The following is a 14799-nucleotide window of genomic DNA, read 5'->3' on the forward strand; positions in this document are numbered from 1 at the left end:
GTCCTGACATTATTTCCATTACTTGGCTTTTTCAACATGTTTTCTTCCACTGTGAGGGCAAAAAATCTTGTGTGGACTTCCAATACAACACTATAATTTACCGTAGATACAGTATAATACCACACTAAAACTATAACGATAACAGCACAGAGGAACACTGAATGATTTTTCCAGCTGATGAACAATAAAACATTGACAGCCAATCAGAGTCCATTCTGCTTTTAAGGGCTCAAGCATTTAAAGAGACAGACAACATAAACTGTAGCTCGTGCTTTGAATAAACAGAGCTTCATCGTTCGTTGGTGTCGATGCTAACACAGTTACAGTTATCTTTTCAGTTATTGTTCTTGGTGAAAATGGGTTTTAAGTGGTAGACCAATCACAACAGACTGGCCATTTCGGAAGGGCAGGCTTTAAAGAGGCAGGAACTGAAACAGAGCATTTCAGGCAGAGGGTGAATTCACAGTATGAGAAAAATAATGTCTTTTTTGAACTTTAAATCATGTAAATGTATTAGCAGACCCTGAAAACAGAATGTAAATAAGCACAATATGGGTATTTTAAATGCTACCCACAAAACAGCTCCCACCAACCTTGTGTTTTCTCTTCCCCTTGCTGGCTCCCTTTTCTCCCGGCTGCTTCTGGAATTCTTTCCCGTCGGCAGGGGAGCTCCTCTCCACTTTCACCTCTGTTTCCTTGTACAGTCGTCCAGGTACTCTGGTCAGCAGGCTGAGGTCTATCTGCACCAGCAGTCTGGGCGGCGGCCTCCCTTCTGGGTCACTCAGTGGGGAAAGCATGGGCGAGAACAGGACGGACGGGTTCTCGGCATACTGCTCTCTCGGCGTCTGCGAAGAAGAGGGAACGCTTATGTTGCCCTCTGAGTCCGATGATGATGAGTCTACGATCTCACGGGACTTTTTGGGCGCTTTCTTGCGTTTGTCTGGTGCCGGTCGAGGAGAGGAGGTTTTGGGCTCTTTTTTGATGTTGGGCTTGCGGGGGCCTTTGTTGGCCGCGCGGGCTCTGTGCGACGGGATTTCGGGCGAGGGTTCGGTCTCCACCTTCAGCCCACCCTTTGGCTCCTCTACCACAGGCGGCTTCTCTGGCTTTTTGGGCTGCTTCTTGCCCACAACTCGTCGCCCACCCTGACTTCCGCCCTCACTCTGAGCGGGAGACTTCTGACTTCGCCTTTGGCAGCTGTCTGACCCCTTCTGGTTGGGCCGAAGATCTCGTCCGGAAGAGGGTGTCGGGTCTTTAGATCCCGGGCCACTGTAGACCCTGCTCGAGTTGGTTTCTCGCCCATCTCTCTTATACTTGGTTGGCGTCGTGCTGCTGTTCTCCACCGGAGAAGCTGGGGACCACTTGTTGTCTTTCTTGATCCAGTTGTCCAGCTGCCATTTGTTAGCAGTGGGCTGTTCCCGCTGTGATGTCAAATGGAGAAACTTGTATTGAGCATGACATCAAACTCAGATAAACATAAAACAATTCTTGTTATGATTCAATGTTGCATCATTGATCATTATTTAAAGCTGCTTTGAAACAAACCATTAAAGCGCTATATCACAAAAACGAATCGCAAAGCATTCCACAACTGGTCATTATAGGTTGCAACATTGCGAAAATATATCAAGAAACAGTATCAGTACTCGTACTTTGTCTCATCCCTAGTAAAATGTGCGATATAAACCAACCTTTACTAACAATGTTGAGGAAAAAATACTATTCACATCATATTGTGCACAGTCCATCATTATCATGCAGTGCTACTCTGTAGGAAATCAGCGTGTTCGTGTGCCAGCGATTCACCTCAGGTGACGCAGTACGAGGCGGTTCGTTGGTCTCACTGTCTGTAGAGCTGCTCTCGCTCTCGCTGTCAGAACCGGAGCTGCTCTCCGAACCGCTGTGACTGCTGGTGTCCTCTCGTTCAGCACCCTCGCTGTTATTACTGTTGTTACTGAGAGAGACATACAAATTTGATTACTGAAGTTGTTGGCTACATGATTCCTGAAGCATCAGTTACCAAGAATGCAACATTGCAAAGGCACAAATCCCAAAGTTTATTCATCTAAAGCAGGATTTTCCTATGGCCTTGATGCACCAGCTGTGTGTAAGTTATAACTTAGCTCAGTTTTGATGTAAAGGGATGCAGTTGTAACTTACGCACTACAAAAAAATTGCACCATTAAAGGGTTAGTTCACACAAAAATGAAAGTCAATTAACCAGCGAGGTTCATTCTCAAGTTACACAACATGTTTTGAGCTTTCTCAAGTACCAATGACGTTCATTCTCATGTTACGCAGCACGTTTGAGCTTCCTCAAGAACGAGTGAGGTTCATGAGCTTCGTAACACACGAGAATGAACCTCATTGGTTCTCACACGTCAAGCAAGCATGCTTGAGCTTCTGTTTATCACAACTGATGTGTGCGTTGATCAATGTTTATATGTGAATAAAAGCCTAAATTAAATCTGTTCATCATATAAAGTGAACAAGTCTCTTCAGAAAATTTGGACTAAACCGCTCGATTCATATGGATTAGTTTTACGATCTCTTTATGAACTTTTTGAATCGTCAAAGTGGTACTTGCGTAGGCTGTCAATGGAGGGACTGAAATCTCTCAGAGTTCATTACAATATCTTCATTTGTGTTTTGAATATGAACAAAAGTCTTTTACGGGTTTAGAACGACATGAGGGGGAGTAAATAATGACATTTTTTTCATTTTTGGGTGAACTAACCCTTTAAGGCTAAACTACCAGTACATGGGAGAAATGTTTTATTTTGTCACGCTATCCCATGGAATCAAACAGATTAAGTATACTATCTCTCTAAATATCAGTTGTGAGTGAAAACAAACATGACTGTCACCTTGCTGAGGTGTTTCGGGAAGTGTTTTTGGCAGGATCTTGCTCTCCATCACTGTCTTCGCTGGTGCTGAGCTTCAGATCGTCCTGCAGCGTGCTGAAATGAGAGCAGGACAACAGGACGTCAGTTAAACTCCAGAGATACTGAGATGTGTTGATTTCACAGAGATAAAAAGCTTTAATAAACTACTGTAAAATAACAATATAGGATACATTCCTTTAGGATTCCTTCATTTCTAATAAAAGGAATATCCGAAGATAAATGCAAGTTATCCATGTACAGAATCTATGGCATGCTACAGATAAAAAAAAAATAAAACAATAATACTAATAATATTAAGTTAAAAAAAAAAAAAAAAAAAAAACATTTAACACTACGGGCCACAGGAGAGGAAAGACTTAAGACACTTTCAAATCTAAAACGAATCTCATATTGATCTACAGTCTAATCTAGATTGTGTTGGGTTGAAATATTCAAACAGATCAAATATTTAGTAAACAGAAAGAGCTCCAGAGCTTCTGACAGAACAGGTAGATTTACTTCAGCATATCAGAGACTCACTTGGACTGGTCGCTGTCACATGGCTTTGACGGGTGACTGGTGGATGCGCTCTTCCCTGAGATTTTTTCTAGGGGGGGGAAATCAGCACACAAACTGCATTACTACAAAGGCCTGAAGAGGCACTATAGTCTCATAAAATGATTCCTAGTACTTACTTTGTGCCCCAAAAGACAGGTGCTGGGCATCCTACAACAAAGAAGGTAGCAATTACAAATTGAATACACATAAATCACATTGCAAAAAAGGTCCACTGGTTTTAAATGCTAAAACAGTATATATAAATGTTTCAAATTAATCTGAAGACTTTCTGAAGCTACAGCATTAATTGTTTGCCGAATGAATGAAATGACAAATCATACATTTTGTAGTGTAGCTTATGAGTACAAATGCATACTTTCTGTATTGAACGACTTATATCCTGCAAACATGATAAAAATGGACTGATGCAAGCATGTGGCAGGTGTCCAGCTGCTATGTCACCACAGAGACCCTTTCATATCTGACCTTTGAGGTGGAAAAGGGGAATTTGGAAGGTTCCGTCTTGCAGGGGGTGTGAATGGCTGTCAGTGGAGGAGGCCAGACCTGAGTCATTTCCTGGTGAAGAAAATGCAATTGAATTGCAGAAACCAGAGATGAAGCTAGTCTTGAACAAATTTTCCTTCTGCACCTTGACACCTTAAATTTTTTTTATTAGCCGGATTGCATTTACACCTTCGTTCTAATGCGTCTCCAATGCGACCGGGCAGCGATCTCAGCACCACTTACACATTACATGAGAGTTAACTCAAACATTTCCAAGACTTATCATATGTTAAAAATACTGACATTTAATTCAAAGTGCTTTCTGTCATTTCTTGCAGTTCCTTTCTTTACAAATCCCATTGTGAAGGACATAATTAAGGATTCGAAGAGAATAAAATGGGAGAAAAAGTTTCTAGTTCCTATCTTTGGGGACAGCAATGAGAGAAACTAGATGACAAACTTTGAGGTTGGCTTGACTAGTCTAAAAGTTTAGAATGGAGTAAAACCTTCAAAATTCAAGGCTTTTAAACTGACAAAAATCACAAAAACTCTCCCATCAGACTGCTAAGAAACCAAATTAGCATGTTTTCATATGCTCCAAGTATGTTTTACCATACTGGTTGGCATTGTTAGCATGTTTTAAACATTTAACATATTGCTATATAAGTGTTGCTAAGGCATTGCTAGTCTGTTGTCATTATTTTTTTTAACATTTAGCTAGTTTTTGTTAGTATGTTTTAACATGTTGTTAACATGTAGCATATTGCCAAGCGTTGCTAACATGTAACTAAACACTGCTAGTCTGTTATCAACATTTCAATATACTGCTAGGCATTGTTAGCATGTTAACAATTACCATATTGTTAAGTGTTGCTAACATGTTGCAAGGCATTGCTAGTCTGTTGTCAGCATATTTTACATGTTGTTAACGTAGCATAGTGTTAAGAGCTGCCAAGCATTGTTAATCCGTTGTCAACATTTAACATGCTGCTAGGCACTGTTAGCATGTTTTAGCATGTTCTTAGCATTTAACATATTGCTACATGTAACAGGGCAGTGTTAGTCTGTTGTCAGTATATTATAACATGTTGCTAGGCACTGTTAGCCTGTTAACATGTAGCATATTGCTAAGCATTGCTAACATGTTACTAAACACTGCTAGACCGTTGTCAACATTTCAATATACTGCTAGGCACTGTTACCATGTTGTTAACATGTAGCAAGGCATTGTTAGTCTGTGTATTTTAACATGTTGCTAGGCGCTGTTAGCATGTTACCATTTACCATACTGCTAAGTGCTGCTAAACATTGCTATTCTGTTGTCAGCATATTTTATGTTGTTAACGTAGCATATTGTTAAGTGTCGGCAAGCATTGTTAGTCCATTGTCAGCATTTAACATGCTGCTAGGCATTGTTAGTATGTTTTAGCATGTTGTTAACATTTAACATATTGCGAGGCATTATTAGGCTGTTGTCAGCATATTTTAACATGTTAGCATATTAACATTTATCATATTGCTAAGTGTTGTTAAGCATTGCTAGTCTGTCATCAACACATTTTAACATGTTGCTATTCATTTTGAACATGTTTTAACATGTTGTTAACATGTAACATATTGCTAAGCATTGCTAACATGTTAAACATTTCTAGTCCTTTGCCAACATTTCAACATAATGCTAGGCATTGTTAACATTTAACATATTGCTAGGCACTGTTAGCATGTTAACATTTACCATATTGTTAAGTGTTGCTAACATGTTAAACATTGGTATTCTGTTGTCAACATATTTTAACATGTTGCTAGCCATTGCTAGCACGTTTTAATATGTTAACGCAGCATATTGCTAAGCGTTGCTAACATGTAACTAAACACCGCTAGTCTGTTGTCAAAATTTCAACATACTGCTAGGAACTGTTAACATGTTGTTAGTATTTAACATATTGCTACATTGTTGCTAACATGTTACTAGGCATTTCTAATCTGTTGTTAGCATTTTTTAACATGATCCTAGGCACTGTTAGCATGTTAACATTTACCATATTGTTAAGTTTAGCAATGCCTAGCAGCCTGTTAGCAAGTCTGTTTTCAGCATATTTTACATATTGCAGGACATGTAAACATTGTTAACATGTTGTTAATGTATCATATTGTTAATCCATTGTCAGCATTTTTTAACATGCTGCTAGGCATTGTTAGCACGTTGATAGCATTTAGCATTTTCCCAAGTGCTTGCTAGCATGTTTCTAAGCAGTGCTAGTCTGTTGTCAAGATATTTTAACATGTTGCTAGGCATTGTTAGCATGTTTTAATTTTTCAGTGTTCGTTTACTATTGACAGCAAATAATAAAATGGTTCTTACCTTTAAAATTTCATCAACACAGCTCGCATCTCCTCCCATTGAACCCTGCAAGAATGAACGAAATCATGCAGATCTTTGCTAACAGAGCAGCACATAAGAATAATCAAACGTACATGGTTGTTTATGACTAGAGGTCAAGTATAACTTAAGTTGTAAAACCCTCAGTAGAGCTATAATACATCCAGCCAGCCATGTTATTTCAAATGGGTCATATAACTTAATTATATTATTATTATTATTCTAATAAACAGGTCCTTATTATTTCCCCAATGGTTCATGCTGGGTGGTGGCACAAAGCCAGCAAAGTCTTGCTGTGTTGCATGCTGGCTAGCCAAAACGTTGCAATGAATCATGAAATAACACTTTCTGACTAAACAAAACTGCCTGATTATGTTTTTTCCTTCCATGCTGTAAGTGGGTGTGTGATCCAACAGAATGGCCGAACTAATTCACTGCATATACACAAATAAAAAAAAAACTGAAGGCGTAAAAGTCTCAATATTTGTAATTATGTTATTTATGGACACATTTGGAATGTCTTATGGCATGTCATATAAACATTTGTGCGTCTTCTGGGTATCGTGTTTGGAGGTACAAGAAACACAAGACTGCAATGTGGGTCAGTGATGTGGTTTTTTTTTTTTTTTTTTTTTGTCCAGACCTATTATTTTAAGTTCAAAAATCCTTGATATTTCAATGACAAAGCAAGGCCAGTTCAGGTTGTAAAATGTCATGTAGTGCACCTCCACAAATACGTTAATGACATTACATTTTTTAACCTTTTTAAATATTTGTTAAAATATTTAAGCTTCCTTATGTTAGGAACCTTCGGAAGGATATGCAGGTGCTGCACAGTCAGAAACAACACAAGGTTTAGTGGATTTCCACATTTGTATCTATTTATCGCAAGTTCTTCTGATTATTACCTATCCTAACGATCTCTTATTACTTAACAGTGACTAAGTAGGCCAAAAGTATGATCATTCAGTAGTAGGGGTGTGACGAGACCGTAAGCTCTTGAGATTTTTACACAATATTTTTAAGAAATCCTCATTGACGAAATTCATGACTAGAAAAATAGTCTGCAGGTGCATTTTGAAATGTTTTAACTAATCATCTTGTAATGAATGTCATTTCAGTTCTGCTTTCTAAGTATGAATTATCATATGCAGTAAAAGTCAACAATACTCAAACAATACTTCTTTAAGCATGATACAGAGTTGAAAGATGGTTACAACTACACAGCCCAGCCTAAGATAGCTTTCATATTGGGATCAGGGAGCCGCTTTCAAAACGCGGGGTATTGAAATTGCGCTTGAATGCGCGCTTGCGTTTTACTTTCGCGATCACGCATATTCTGTGAATAGGGAGTAGCGGTGCTGCACACGCATTTTACAAGATCAGACATTTATCAGACGCTGAGGCTCTGTTGTGCACCGAATCCTCCGCCATGGTCTTGTCAGTCATCTCGTCACATGATCAGTGAACTCTGATTTCTGCTGCACTACGTACGACTGCACTGCAGCTCGTGTTGGATGAGCTGGATGGAATTAAAGCAACCATTATCCAACTGAATTAAAAGGCTTTTATTTCTATAAAAAGCAAAATGACAGTGAAGGCATAATGTAAATGTAGCGGTGGCATATTCTATCCTAATTTCACCCTCTCGCTCCGTCATAAGACAGCTTTTCACTTTTAATCTCGCGAGATCTCATCACACCCCTATTCAGTAGGCATCGTAAAGAGTCATGCGTTCATCTGTCCGACATCAGAAATGTTTTTGCAGGTTAGTTTCGACTTGGGTGCACTATAAAAGTCTGGGCTCATCTGTGGTTGAAAAATATATGAAAGTTTATTTTACTTCTGCTTTGCTGCATGCATAGTCTGATGGTGTGAAGTATACACATGGATTATAGATCATAGATCACCGTTACCCGCTTTTCCACCAAAGCAGTTTGAGTGCTGGTTCGGAGCCAGAGCCTAGTTTCAAATCAGTTCTTTGTCTTTCGACACCCAAAGCACCAGCTCTGAACTAGGAAAAGTGGTTCGTAAGTAGCACCAAAACATTACTGGTCTAGAAGTAAGAACCGCTTGCGTCAGCAGCTGGGGTTACCGTGACCAACAAGAAACTTATGACCACCATTTTTTAAATAGCAGCTAATCGATTGTAATCTCCGCCTATATACAAATTATGGCGAGCCGTGTTTGGATGCTGATGTAGGTTCGCAAAGCCATGAGCATCAATAGTAGTGAAACGTCCGCCATTGTTGATGGAAGGCTTGTTTGAGATGCATCGGAGCAGCGCGGACCGATTGGCAGGTGACATCGGAGTGCTGCGGGAGCGTTTGTAGAGCATACGACTCCTTGTGCTTTTGGATTGTTCTCGCGGTGCTTTGACGTCACGTGCCGATCACTCTGCGAGAAGCCGATGCATCTCGAACAAGCTTGGTGTGTTTGCGTGGAAAGGCAAACCAGTTCTTAGATGGCTCGTCAGTTGAACCAACTTCGAACTGGAACTAGCACTGGCTCTGAACTAGCACCCGGTTCGTGCTGGTGGAAAAGGGGTATGATACTAAGAAGAAAGTCCTACAAGACCTATACACAAAAACATGGAATAACTGAACAAGTAAGCAGAACTTCTGTTGTCAAAGCAGTTGTGGTTTAGGTTGCAATGTTGTTGTCTATGTTAACATCCTAAACTGTAAATGACCGCAAAAACTATGATTTAAACAACTGTACATTTCAAACAATATAAGTTTTGACAAAAATAAAAAGTTTTATAAAATGATAAACCTCTGATTACAGCCTAATAAATAATTATGTATGCTATCGGTCTGAAATTTTTCCGTCAAAAGCTCCTCTGATTTGCTCTGACTGTTTTATCAAAATTTGATTCCTAATGATATGAATCGTTCAATAACGTGAGAATGAAAGCATGCATGACTTACATCGACAGGCTGCGTGGGAATCTTGAGCTTGGTGAGAGAAGCCTTGCCATTGGGCTTCATTTCTCCCACGGCACTGCTGTGCGACTGGCCGTACGACTCCGAAGAGGTCTTGGGCTCCGCCGTTTCCTGGCCGTCCATGGGCCGCACGTAGGCGGTGGGTTTCTGGAGCATGGAGCTAGGTTTAATGAGTGAGGGTGGGAAGGTCTGGCTGGGATGTTGTCCGCTGGAGAAGGAATGAACTCTTGAGGGTGAGTCCCAGTTGGCTTCTCTGTCTCTGGGCGACTTTTGTCGTCTGTCCCTGACGGAGCTCATGGAGCCCTTGGCCGGGCTGGAGGTGGAGTGGGACTTGTGCTCGGAGCCGTGCTTGCTGGACTTCTTGCTGCTGCCACTGCTGCTGTAGTCTCGCTCGTGCCGCTGACCGCCGCTGCTAGACCGCTGGCTGCTGCCCTGCACAGATGAACGCTTCTGTGAGGAGGAGGAAGAGCAGGACGTGGAAGTGATGCCGCCGCCAGGAGCCGGGCCGACTGGAGTCCATTTACTGTTCTGACTCTGGGTGCCTCCGCGCTGGTCACTGTACTGGCCAGATTTATCGTCGGAGGAGGAGCTGGAGGCTTTGGGAATGAGCTTGGACATTGGGGGTTCACCGATGGTCTCCTTCATCTCGTCGTAATTTCCCAGCATGCTCTGGATGCGACTTGAGAGTTTATCTTCCTTGCAGGACTGTTGGGAGAAAAGGACAGACTTGAGACGAGCATGAGAACGTCAACAAAGATCAGTTAATGGTCGCATTTTGCAACCTTGTTAAACTGGTGCCACTACAAAAAGTTTGCCAGCTTTCTTTGATTTGATTTACAGTGATAAAACTAGGGATAGTACTTAGGGATAAGTATTAGGGATGCACCGATATGAACATTTTGTCAGACGCCGATAATTCTTCATATTTGAAATCCGATAGCCGACATATTGGACAATAAATCTAAATCCAAATGTTTATATAATTTTTTTAGAGCCTGATTACAAAAACAAAAGTCTCACCATGTCCCAATTACACAATTATAATGTTCTCATAATATTATGTAGCCTATATGACTTGTGCTGTACTTAACTGTATTTTCCTTTCTGAAGTGATTTCAATCATATTTCAAGCAATTAAAAACCATAATGGCGGACAGTGCGCATCTGAAGTGTCTCAGCTGAAGGAAATAATCCATTATTTATCGGCTTTAATATATCGGCCAAATTTTTGCCGATAACATAAAAATGAACATATATCGGCTGATATAGATATATCGTGCATCCCTAATAAGTACTAATAAATATATTAGTGGAGTAAGGAATATTTTAAATTTTGCAATATTTTAATTCATTTTAGTTTTAGTTAAAGTTTTAGAAATTTTGTTGTGTGTTGTTATTTTTTACTAGTTATTTTTATGTCTATATAGTTTTTATTCATTTTTATTTCAGTTTTAGACTTTTAGTACATTAAGTTAAATCGCATTATAATTATTTTTCCTTGGAAACTAGCTGAAATGGCTGTTTGTTTAAATTCAAGTATTATGGTTTTAGTTTTAGTTAACTGGTTAGAAACCACAGTTACATCTAACCTTGATAGTAGAGTAATACATAGTTTTAACAGTGGTATTTGTTATAAGAATATGGTAAAACCAAGGATACTATGGAAGTTACTATTGTAAATTTGTATTAGAGCAAATACAACAATCAAATAGCTTTAACGTCTATCTAGCTATAATTATTTCCTTCTGTGAAAAATCTGTCTATTTCTAATACTCTCAACAAGCTATTATTATTAATTTCTTTGTCCCCTCCCTTCTTTTTGTAAATCTCAAATGTATAGATTTGAAATGTAAAGAAAATGTCAAAAAGATGTGTCAACACCAGTGAAAAGAAAAACATGACTGCTGGCAAAAGAAACGATTCATAAATCATTTGCACGTTGCACTGTACAAACACAAGCTAGTAATGTCATTGCAAGGACATAGTCCCGGACACTCTGGACGTTTTTGGCAGTTCCCCCATTTGTTGTTTGATCCCTGCAACAATCAAACATGATTTAGAGACAGCGCAGAATCATATGACAAACATAAGACACCAGGACTCAATATTCCTCATCTTGTTTTATAACTGGATCTGTCCAGAATGTTCAAGTCAAGCACACAGCAGGAGCAGATTGTTATGTGAAATATTTTTTTGCACTACTACCCTTAATGAGTTCATCCAAAATAAACAAGTAATGCGTCGTGTCCTAGCCCGACCGGAGGAAATGTCAAAGCAGGGGTTTTCCACTGTTAGTATAAAACACTTCATCTGATCCTCCAGGGAATATGAAGGAAAGAACGGGACTGCAGCTCTCTGTATTCTCTACCTGACAGGTTGCATTTCTTGCATCCTATGACAGGTTCACCACCAATGTAAAGCACTTACCGCCGTGCAAAGCTGGTTAGCGGCAAAGATTAGACAGAGAGAGACTGTAATCTTCTTTAGTTTAACGTATGTGACTATAATCCCTCTGTCCCTTTTCCACCCTTTTCAGCGTTTATATCAGCCCAATTAGAGTCCTAAGAATGAACTCTTTCCCCACCATTGATGGAATTTTCCAGCTTTCCGTGTTTTCACTGTTATACAGTAGGGGGCGCTATTACACATCTTCTGAAAGAGTACTGCATCTCCTGATCAAAACACTGGTGAAGATGCAGCAGAAACAAGTGATAGCATATGCAAGCAGATGCATATGTAAAATAACACGATCATCAACATTAAACAGCATATAAATCTAAAACGCCTAATGTTACCGAATGAAACGTCGACCCAGGATGAGCTACAGGACTGCGAAGCTTTGGGGGTGTTGATGGACTCGATCTACTCCATCTGTGTTAAATGTTAATTTATTCTTAAATGTTTATGAAAAAAGAATGCATGAAGCTAGGATAAAAAAGTTTTTTTTTTGGTTGTGTTTTAAGAACAAAGGCTGTTCTTTCTTTTGATATATTGCATGTTCAGATTATTCTGGGGGCCATGAAACTTTTGTGAAAAATGATAAAAAATGCTGGCAACTTTTTTAGTAAACACTGGAAACATCTTGTACTCCAAACTTTTGTCTACAGAAGGAATAGCAGAACACGCTACAAAACAAAAACAAATTAATCCCTTCCGCACGTCCCGCCAACACTTCCTGTTTCAAAGGGAAATGTGTCAACACAGCAAAGACGCTGTGCTTATCAGGCAACTTCATGATGAGGTTTGTACATATTATAATCTGGTGAGTTGCACAACAAAATAGATATGAGTCAGAATCTGCTAAGGGGTAATAATCAAACAAGTTTTGAAAAGTTATTTTACAACAGCATCTGCATTTTCATAGGTTAAATAAAAGATTTTTGTTATAAGAGTCAATAAAAACAACTTTGTGCATCAAATCCACTCGTTTCTTTTCTAAAAAAAACGAACTAGCCAAACATGTCGGTCTCTGAGTAACGTAATTTATTTAAGCCACGAAATAAACTTCATTCCATAAAATAAATGTAATGAACTACACAAAAAGCATTTTAAACGTCTCCAAAATGCCTGTTTTATAATTACCCAAAAATCAAACACAGTTCACCACTCACGTATGTTATCACGTCCGTCAAAAACTTAAACTGTTGGAATATTAGAACTAAAAACATCAACATAACATGCTTATGCACATCAATTGCTTTTAAATAAACATTACCTTACGATCTGTTTTCAAATCCACATCATTTGAATATCAATACATTGATGTCTGTCAAAAAAATAACGTGCACAATACCGTGTGTTTACGAGAATCATCGGTCCAGAGAGTCAAGCATTTCCTGGAAACTACCGGATGTTTTGACTATGTCATAGCTTTCCAAGAAGGAGTAAATGGCGACCTGAGCGACTTCAACATGCTGTCTGTCAAAGACGATAATGTGCATAATACATAACGCATGCGAGGATAAATTTGTTCTTTCCTCACTGAAATTGAATGGGAATGATCAGGGAACTGAGTGAAACACTTCACACTGCATGCTAGAGAGAATAAACACCAATCCAACTGAAAAACTTTGCCAGGTTAGTGAACATCGCTCAACGTGTGTTGGTTTTGACGGACATTTATTTATGCACGGACTACACCTTCTGATTCTGACATTCCTGATTTGAATATTTTCAATAATTTGATCGTGATCTTGAGATGAGTTCCCTGTAGTCGTCCAATTTGACTCTCATATGCTGATGTTGATGCTGATATTATAAACTTGACAGGTGATTTTTATAAAATATAGTTTCTTAGGCGTTTTAAAGATTATCAAAGTTTGATAAAATGTTTCATTTTCCAATAAAAGAATCCATTTTTACATGATTTGTTACATTTAAAGCAGATTTTGACTCATTGTATATTCACATTTCACCAATAAAATGTAATTTGTTGAACTATGAATTCGGGTGGAAGTCAAGATAAGTGTAACAATTCAAAATTGCACTTACCTATTCCATTAACTAAAGACACAATAAATGTATTGTCTTCATACTATATTTCATGGCACACCACACTCATCACACTGAATTCAGACTGCAAACTCACAGCTCAAATGATATTATCTGATGAAAAATTATGAAATTCCTTTGAGCATGGCAATGAAAAATGGTTCTCAGTGTTCTTCACTTCACAATATTTATCAGTGTATAACTAGAAAGTGGACAACAGGAGATTTGCCGAGCACTTACCCCAGATTTAGGAACGGAAATTAACCGGCCACTAACCAACAGACATTTTATACCAACCAGGAACATACTGTTAACAAGAACAGTCCAACTGACACATCTAACAATGCAAGTACTTACCCATAACATACCCTGCAATAACCGTAAGGGTTCAAATATCAAATGAGACCTGATGCCAATAAAAACAGTACAATGCATGGTTTCTGGGACACATACCATGGTATTGTTTGAAGCACAAAAGAGCAGCATGTACCATTAGTGATATATATTTATCAGTAAGCCCGATTATTAAGGTGATATTTGGCCATTTTGATTTTAACAGGATTGTTTGATAACCATTTCCAATTGGCTAAATTAAGTTGATCTTGCATAATTTAGCCTACATGCAGTGTTTAAATCCAGCAAATTGGAGCATCTTTTTTGCTTTCATTACATATTTTTTATAGAGCCAATATCTTTAGAAATGTTAAGAGTTATTAGAGCTGCACGATTAATCGTTAAAAGATTGAAATCTTGTTCCTAAATGACAGCGATTCGTCTATGTCTATTAAACCTTTGACAAGTACGATCACAGCGAACATTCAGATCTGAGCCAGAGAGAGCCATTGTCATGTATAGGTATAAAACAGTCTTTTAAACCATACAGTTTCGTTATTTCTGTGCTACAATCATTCATATTATTACAGAAGTACTGGGATAAAAGTTTATAGTTTGGATACAAACACTGATGTCTATGGTAGTGATCAAAATAGAGCAAATCACCTTTAGAAAGTAGCTTGGTGCTTTAAATAAAGATTGTATC

The 14799-nt window shown here is 38.8% G+C and overlaps 1 protein-coding gene across 6 annotated transcripts in view; it reads right to left on the reverse strand.

The window, feature by feature from the left end:
• The window catches only part of aff4 (AF4/FMR2 family, member 4), a 51140-nt gene that overhangs the window by 14325 nt on the left and 22016 nt on the right, over positions 1–14799 (reverse strand). For all 6 annotated transcript variants that reach the window (XM_051878233.1, XM_051878235.1, XM_051878237.1 and 3 more), the window contains 8 exons: positions 9255–9974; positions 6307–6351; positions 3927–4016; positions 3578–3608; positions 3423–3489; positions 2865–2957; positions 1804–1951; positions 594–1418 (listed from right to left, as the gene is read on the reverse strand). In XM_051878233.1, the coding sequence (XP_051734193.1) occupies positions 594–1418; positions 1804–1951; positions 2865–2957; positions 3423–3489; positions 3578–3608; positions 3927–4016; positions 6307–6351; positions 9255–9974 (2019 nt within the window). The remainder of the gene's footprint in view (positions 1–593; positions 1419–1803; positions 1952–2864; positions 2958–3422; positions 3490–3577; positions 3609–3926; positions 4017–6306; positions 6352–9254; positions 9975–14799) is intronic.

This window comes from Ctenopharyngodon idella, chromosome 21 (genome assembly GCF_019924925.1).
Source record: "Ctenopharyngodon idella isolate HZGC_01 chromosome 21, HZGC01, whole genome shotgun sequence".
Classification (NCBI taxonomy): Eukaryota; Metazoa; Chordata; class Actinopteri; order Cypriniformes; family Xenocyprididae; genus Ctenopharyngodon; species Ctenopharyngodon idella.